This window comes from Papaver somniferum, unplaced genomic scaffold (genome assembly GCF_003573695.1).
Source record: "Papaver somniferum cultivar HN1 unplaced genomic scaffold, ASM357369v1 unplaced-scaffold_32, whole genome shotgun sequence".
NCBI classification, from domain to species: Eukaryota; Viridiplantae; Streptophyta; class Magnoliopsida; order Ranunculales; family Papaveraceae; genus Papaver; species Papaver somniferum.
The window spans coordinates 240,987-249,263 of record NW_020643262.1 but is presented as its reverse complement, the minus strand read 5'-3'; the positions used below and the strand labels follow the sequence as shown (position 1 = coordinate 249,263).

The 8,277-nt window shown below is 34.6% G+C and overlaps 1 protein-coding gene and 1 pseudogene across 2 annotated transcripts; both read left to right on the top strand.

Moving 5' to 3' along the window:
* Positions 1-757: 757 nt before the first annotated feature.
* LOC113341849 lies at positions 758-2,659 on the top strand. 2 transcript variants are annotated; one of them, XR_003356187.1, is made up of 4 exons: positions 758-883; positions 1,246-1,336; positions 2,120-2,291; positions 2,405-2,659. XR_003356187.1 is itself a non-coding variant. In XM_026586571.1 (4 exons), exons 2-4 carry the CDS (start codon positions 1,280-1,282, stop codon positions 2,597-2,599), a joined length of 453 nt encoding a protein of 150 aa, XP_026442356.1. In that variant the 5' UTR covers positions 758-883; positions 1,246-1,279; the 3' UTR covers positions 2,600-2,659. The 2 variants fall into 2 exon arrangements, 1 of the variants encoding a protein (XP_026442356.1); XM_026586571.1 differs by having other exon boundaries at positions 2,376-2,659.
* A 2,796-nt stretch (positions 2,660-5,455) lies between these two features.
* On the top strand, positions 5,456-7,960 carry LOC113341854 (annotated as a pseudogene).
* Positions 7,961-8,277: the final 317 nt, after the last annotated feature.

Genomic DNA, 8,277 nt, shown 5'->3' with positions numbered 1-8,277 from the left:
AATTTACTATGGAACGGTCATTGTCTTGGTTTAGGCCAGAGTCCTATAGATTGATCTCTTGAACTTAAAGAAATCCCTTCTTGCAATGCATCTGTGTGAGGTTAAACATTTCGCTCGGTTCAAGGAGACTCCTCCGTACGATCGTCTCCTCAATTCCGTAACAACCAGCAAATCGTTTTTCCCCATCTATAACAGGTACCACATTTCAGGGATGATATCAAATCATATAGGACAATGTTAGAATATAGACATCCAACTCAAAACCAATTGGCAATGATTGGAGTGTCACTAAGGATTATAAACCGCGAGATCTTAGATAACCCAGACAATATGGAACTAATAATGTCCCAATTATAATAATCTCAACACACCTCCTTAAGTGTAGCCTCATTGGGTCTAATACGTGGACAATAAATCGGGTGACGCGGAGTAAAGGTGTGGTCAAATGACTCGACACAAATAAAAATAGCCTTCTCTGATACCATGTTATTTTATGGGCATCCAACTTAAAATCAATTTGCGATATGAGTGGAGTGGCCCTAAAGATTATAAACTACAGGATTTTAGATAAACTAGACAATATGGGACTAATAATAGTCTCAAAAAACAAAATTTCCATGACAGTTGGATCACTCAAATGGTACCCCTGCTATCTTTGGTACACTATCGCACAAATCATGGTTTTCTTATTTAGGTGTCAAATATTTTGGTGAGACAACTGTCAGGTTTGTAAATTAAGTTCTAATCGAAATTTGATGAAGAAACAAAGAAAATGGTTAGAGAAATAAATTGATTTTTTATGTTTTTAACAGAAACTGGACGGACTTGGTTAACAAATAAGTGGAATTAAATGCACATGGTGGTGGAGCTTCTGTATTAACTGGTAATTTATCAATTTGTATAGAAATCTCTTTCAGAATGTAATGAATTCCAGTGCATTTTCTCACAAACAGGGTCATCGTTATACTACTTACTTTCATAATATGAGTATTCACCATTACGGAACAACAATAATCAACCTGAAAACTATCAAAATGATCATTACTATATTCATTTTCATTACCTTTCTTAATGATTGAACTTTATTTACCACCTCCTCATTTTTTGAAAGATTTAATATAGAAAAAATATAAGACCGTAAGTGTGTGACTCAATAACTACGTCAATGTTGTCAATAACTAAACGAATAGGGTTTGAGCTTTCAACATTTTATTGATGTTATTTAAACTGTTATTTATATTTCAGGTTCCATCACTAACATGTTGAATAAATAAATTAGATGGTGACGCTATTCACAGAGGTAATGAAGTCTTTGATAGGCAGGATGCGGTATCAGGTAACCACACTGTCTAAGCTTCTTATTCTCCATATGCGTCGGTTCACGGGAAAAAAAATCTTCATCGATGAAATTGCTACTGATAAGTCTTAAGTTTTATTAGATATAGTAAATTTATACGTTGACTTACTTTATTTTTCATCACTTTGCCAGATACATTGGGCAACTTACATTAGTTCTATGCCTTTAAAAAGTATGCCAATTGACGGTCTTGAGACCATTAGCATCTTGGGAAAATGGCCAGTAATAGACCTTGACCCTCATTTCGACCCTTGGTACCCATGACAATGATGCGTTGTTATCTTACACCATCTAAATCTCATTTTGATGGTTGTGTCTATTTAATAGTCGAGATGATTGACATGGATTGTCATTTTTGAAAAGAAAAAAAACGTTTATTTTTAAAAAGGGGTTACTAGGATAAGTTAGTTGAATGGAAATATAGGATGTAAGATGAATGTTTCGGAGAGATAAGTGGTGGGAAATATATCTGGCAATGTGATTTTATGTTTGGTTGTGTAAACTTATTAGGGTCCTTAAAACAGTAAGTGCCAGTGTGGGAGGATGTTTAAGTTTCCATTAATCATACAGTTAATATAGCTCTTGACCCATGTGAAATTAATTGTGGGTTGATAGAATTACTCACGTCTAACAAGATTATGATGAGATCATGTTAGAATTACCCATGTATAACAAGTTTACGATTAAACCGTTCATTCTCTTATGACAATCTCTGAATTATTATAGTTTCGGTTCTTAATAACTCTTTTTTATCGATGTAAGGAAGTTAACTTTCCAGAGAAGAATCTCGAGCTAAGGGACTACATTTCATTACCTGCAACAAAAGAAAATGAAAAGCTGCGCTCGAAGTGGGATTTGATTGCAAATATTTTTCATGATGGAGATCCCAGAGAAAAAATTTATAGAGTATTTTCATATCAAAAAACAGAAGAAGGTAATATAACTTGACTATGTAGTAACTAGAAATTAAAAGTGCAAATCTTTAATAACACTCATGTTCCGTAGTTTATTTCTATAGGTAACAGTTGCAAGATTTTCATATTGCAGACAAATTTTCTTGGATATTTGCCCTATCAGAGACTTACATGCAAATATATGAACAGCAACACCCGTGATTCGGAAGAGTTTTGCTCTTTTGAGTTTACTTTCTTTTTAGTAATCAAAGTCGATGATACAGATTGTTTTTTAATTCATGTTTTGGAACTGATTCAACTACAAAGAGATATAAAGATGTACGAATAAGGGATGTTATCTGATGTTTCAGTTAATGTGTATGTGAAAGAAAAAGGAAAAATGTCATGAACCATATATCTTTATCTCATTCTGATGAGTTGCAGCGTTTGTTACATGTTTCTCATATTTATTCGAATTATAATTTTTGGGGATAAGCTCAATCTTACCAATTGAAATGAAAAAGTGAAGATGTTATTACATATTCAAATCAGGGGTACCAAAGAGATACATAATGGTGAAAACAATCATAGATGATGCAACATTTTAGGTAATGACCAACGTGTGCAACGAGGGCCATCCTATAAGACTATCTATTAAAATTGAAATATATACATATATTTTGGAAAATTTCCATTAAAATTTCTCAACTAGACATTTGCTTGGACCTCCGTTAAAAAATTACTTTATTAAATTATGTTTGAAGAAGATTATGAAAATTATTAATTGGACGAAGGAGTTATTTAGTGATTCGAATTTGAATCATCCCAGTCGATTTTTGTCATCATATTTTTTTATTCAGTTTTACATTTAATTTGATCACATTAAATAATTTTTCTCCAATTTTCTTTTTAATTCGTAGTACACTAATCTATTCATCATAAGTTTGTATCCGCTTATTCAATCAAACAAACAACATCTTAGCATTCAATTGAATTCAGAAATTAAGAATGGTGGTAATTTTGAAATTATAAAATTTGTCACTAAATCTACCTAATCAAAATCAATTTATATCCAATTTACTAAGACTAATGAATTCGAAAGACCGCAATTCTCCAAATATATATATATATATATATATATTGATTAGTCTAATTCTAAAGTTGTAAGTAGCTAGTAATATTAAAGCAGTCAGAAAAATATATAAGTGTTTTCAATATTACGAGTTAAGAAGATGGAGTAGCGGGTCGAGTAAATCCGAAACCGACCATAATTAAGTGCTGACCTACACTCTATTTGTTTTAATTAATTTACCACTTCAGTATCTCGAAAGTGTAGCCAATTAAGCTTGAATTTGTTGAAGTTCATAATAGCGATTTTCGTTACGAGGTTGAAAATTCATGCATGATCTCGTATAAAACATGCTTGAAAATATGATTAGGCCTGATTATCTTTCATATGATTTCTTAATTAAGGATGTACAAATCAAGTTTATTAGAGATCGAGCAGAACTTTTCATGGTCATAATGTAATAATGGGTTTAGATGTCCAGTAAAGGGTTGCTTGTACATAATCCGACAAACATTATGCGAAATTATAGGATCATCGGAGGGATATTAAGAAATGAGTAAAATTGAAAACTCGATTCAATTTGATGTGATTGCAGTGAAATATTTTTGTTTTCAGAAGTAAAGAAGAGAAAAATTGTTTCCCCACATTAAAATTAAGAACCTCAACAATATTCTTATCAGTAGTAACCTCAACAATTGAACCACTGACTATTCCTGGTCTTGATCAAATTAGCAGTAGTAACCTTCGTATCTCTAGATTGAATTAGAGTTACCTGGTAATTGTTACCACTTCGATGAAGAAATTGAAACTAGGTTAGGTTTAGGTTTTGAATCTTCAATAAAATTCGTTTTTAGAGAAACACATACCGGTAGCGGCAATGATTAGATTGGGAAAAACCGCTTTGATTTATATTTTCTGCTAACCATTTGTTTGAATCTAATTGATTTTTCACAGCCTTCCCTTGAAGTTGCAGAGAGAAGACGGATAAGAAAATAGCGGCGGGTTTAGCTTTTAGGTTTTATAAGAATGATTTGATCGTAGTCGTTCATTCGGGTTCCACGTTTAGATTCAGACACGTGCAATATAGTAACGGGATGTTATGACAACTAAGATAATACTGTTAATTCTGTTACGAAAATCAAAACATAGTTACATCGACGGTTTGACTTGACAATTTCTCACGGATCTAGGTACCAACCCTTAATATTTTGAATATTGGGTACCAAAACAATATGTTGGACATTTGTTGGTACCAAACATTAATTAGCACTTTAAGTTACCCTATATATAAGTCCCCCATAACAGTCAGCCCAAATATTCTAAAATCACCACCCTTTCTTTCGGATGCCGTAAGCCTACCGGCAAAGAACTTTCAAAATCAAAAGCCATCAACTTGCATGAACTCTAAAATTTTGTCATGGATGGCGGTCCATTGTATAGAGATTCTAGTGTCTTTGATTGGACTAACAGGTTGACCGTAGCGCAACACTGTGATCATAAACCAATACCAACGGTTGGAGTATCATTTCATTGACCACAATCATGTTTCTTCCCTAGATAAAAATACCCACATCTCACTTCCCAATAACATAAAAACTCACTGCCACGTGTACGTCCTACAGAAAACAATAAGGGGCAAATATCGACAATAGCACGTCAATGCAGCAGAGAACCCCATATATAGATACCAAAAATGGGGCCTCGTAAAGATTGCAAGAAAACGAAAACGAAAGGGAATTCAAGAAAGACAAGAAGCCCTCGCCTTGTTTTTGTACTTTTAGTTCCCAAGAGACGACAGAGAGAAGACACAGAGTGAAAAAGAAAGAGAGACTAGTAGTAAGTAAGACTAGCTCAAAGACCAGAGAGAGAGGTTATCATTATGACGATGATGAAGAGACAATGAAGAGACCGTTAGTTACACAGAGAGGCCAAGAGTTTGTAGTGGCTAGTTAGATCACCAGCAGTCTTTGGTCAATTTACTCCACTGGTTTTCTTGTTCTGGTGCTGCTGGTGTTGTTGCGTTGGTGGGCTAGTTTTTGACAGAAGTTACGCTCATCGGAAAACCGCCAGTGGTTTGAAATTTGATGATTAAAGAAGATTACCCGGAGAATTGAAATTGTCAAGCTAATAATACCTATGGAGGAAGATGCGGGATCAATGTCTAGTTAGTTACTAGACCCATCAGCTCAAGAATTCAGACCATCAAGAAACAACCTTTCTTCTAATTCTTCTTGTATTCCTCTAAACCATCAACCAATTTACTATTCTTACCCTGTTAATACTTCTGGTTATTATGATGGGTTAGCAAATTATCAAGAAGATCACTATCAGAGTTCGCCGACGACTACAAGGTAACTATTAACATCTGTACCATCGGATGTAAATGAAATGGTAGTCGGAAGAGATATGGAAGTGTTTGGAGAAGTAAGAGCAATTCAAATGGAAAGATTACATTCAGATGGAATTGTAACTGTTCATTTTTATGATCTGAGACATGCACAGTTAGCTATGAAAGAGATTCAAGAACAACACATGCAACATCAGATCAGGTCTAGACAACATTATAATTTGTTGATGGGTGCTACTAATAGCAATTCTCAGCTTCACAATCAGCACAGTCATCATTATCAGCAGCAAATTCTTTCGCAACCAGCCCCGAGCAGTTATCGTGGACTGGTTGCTGGTCGAGTCGTTTGGGCACAATTTACAGTTCCTGTTAAGTTACTAGGTCTTGGTGGACTTAATCAAGGAACAATTGTTGTGTTCAATTTGGATTCTAGTGTTTCTTTGTTGACACTTAAACAAATCTTTGAAGCTTTCGGTATGTTTTCTTTACAATTAGGTTAAGTTTTTCTTCTTCCTAAGTTCTCGTATCTTACAAGTGATTTTATGTTTTGTTTCCTAAGGAGCTGTCAAAGAACTACGAGAAACGCCTTCGAAAAAGCACCAAAAGTTTATCGAGTTTTACGATATAAGAGATGCAGCGCGAGCATTGTCGGAGATGGATGGAAAGGAAATCGAGGGAAAGCGCGTTATGATTGAATTTAGTCGGCCAGGGGGATACAGTAACAAGATGAACAGGAATTCTACGACTACTACAAATAAAGAAGTTAAGGCAGGATCAATTACTGATGCAATGTCTATACTGTCTTTAAACAAGAATAAAAACAATGACAAAAGTGGGTCATCATCATCAACGGATAAGAAGAAGACAAAGAATAAGAATAAGAGCAAGAACAAAACAAGTAATGGAGACAATTACACAACAACAACAACAACAACAACAGAAGATGTTGTAAGTAACAAGGAAATAAAGAAAAGTTGTAGTAGCAGTGGTAGCAGTAGTTCTAGCAGTAGTAATAGGTCATGGAAAAGTAATACTAGACAACAAATGAAGGGTTGAAGCTCAAATTTGTTAATAGATGAAGCTGCTATAATGGAATCAAATTGTATCAGAGATACCAGAACTACTGTCATGATCAAGAACATCCCTAACAAGTACAGGTTTGAATCTTACTCTCTCTAGGGTTTTCATATAATATAATATATATAGATTGCTTTATTCATGAGAATTGATTTTTTTTTTGGGGGGCTTTGTTTTGCAGTCAGAAGTTACTTTTGAATATGTTAGACAACCACTGTAGTAACTGCAATGAACAGATTAAAAATGGTGGCGAAGATCAGCCCTTATCGTCCTATGACTTCGTTTATCTTCCAATAGATTTCAAGTAAAATATTTTCATTTACTTAATTAATCTTTCTTCTTCTCATCTTATTTTATTGCTCAATTATTGCAATTTCGTGTTGTAGTAACAAGTGCAATGTGGGATATGGGTTCGTGAATCTTACTTCGCCACAGGCGGCATGGAGGCTTTACAAAGCTTTTCATTCCCAGTCATGGGAAGTCTTTAACTCTAAAAAGATTTGTGCGGTGACATACGCTCGTTTGCAGGTACGTAATGGATGACAATTTTATCGTTTTTAAAGTTTTATTAATTTCCTGAACATTTTAAATATATGATATGATAATTTTATGTGATGAAATGGAGGTTATATATGATGAATTAGGGTTTGGAAGCATTGGAAGAGCATTTCAAGAACACAAAGTTTGCTTGTGAGACAGAAGAATACCTTCCAGTGGTATTCTCTCCTCCTCGTGATGGTAAGGATCAGTTGACTGATCCTGTGGCTGTGAGTGGTCTGCCCATAGCAAAATCCGAAAGAAATGATGATGATGGAACGGAGGGTATTCAAGGTAATGATGGTAAGAGTAGTAGTGGTGGCGATGAGGGCAAGGATGAGGAGGAAGATGATAGGTCGTCAATGGGGCTTTCAGATGATACATTTGTACATACCAGTGGTAGCAGCAACGGCAGCAGTAGTATTCTCTCTACTGCTTCGATTATACAAATGGAGCAACAAGAACAACAACAGTTACAGCTTCGCCACCCCATGGCTGGTGGTTGTCGTTGAATAACACTGAGCCAAAAATTTATGCAGCCCAAGTTAACGAGCTTCAAACCGTTTCTCAGCTCAGTTCTACCAAGTACGCTTCTTAATTGTTTTTAATTCATGAAAGAATGGAAAGAGTATATGTATCTCCGCGTCCGCGACATTGTGCATGTAACCCTGCACACATCGAGGATGTTTGCCTATCAAAACTCTTTCTTTCTAGTGTATTAGTTAACTAGGAGATTCTACTAAAAGCATTTTATGCGGAAAAAAAATATGTACTACATCATATATGAAAATGATGTACTAAAAAAAATATGTACTGTTTCTCCTAATTCAAACCGATATACATAAAACAAATTGGTCTTATTTATCTGTTTTATATATGAAAATGCTCGTATGCTATACCCACTAACATCTTTTCTAAAGCAAAGATACACTTTACGTAGAAATTATCATTATGTGTTAGGTATATTTATCATTATGTATGCTATATTAGGTATATT

Excerpts from the sequence above, each read along its gene's own strand:
- LOC113341849 (XM_026586571.1), top strand. The coding sequence starts at position 1,280 with ATGGTGACGCTATTCACAGAGGTAATGAAGTCTTTGATAGGCAGGATG. Across the intron at positions 1,337-2,119 it reads TAGGCAGGATGCGGTATCAG|GAAGTTAACTTTCCAGAGAA; the intron begins GTAACCACACTG and ends TATCGATGTAAG. Across the intron at positions 2,292-2,375 it reads ATATCAAAAAACAGAAGAAG|GTAACAGTTGCAAGATTTTC; the intron begins GTAATATAACTT and ends TTATTTCTATAG.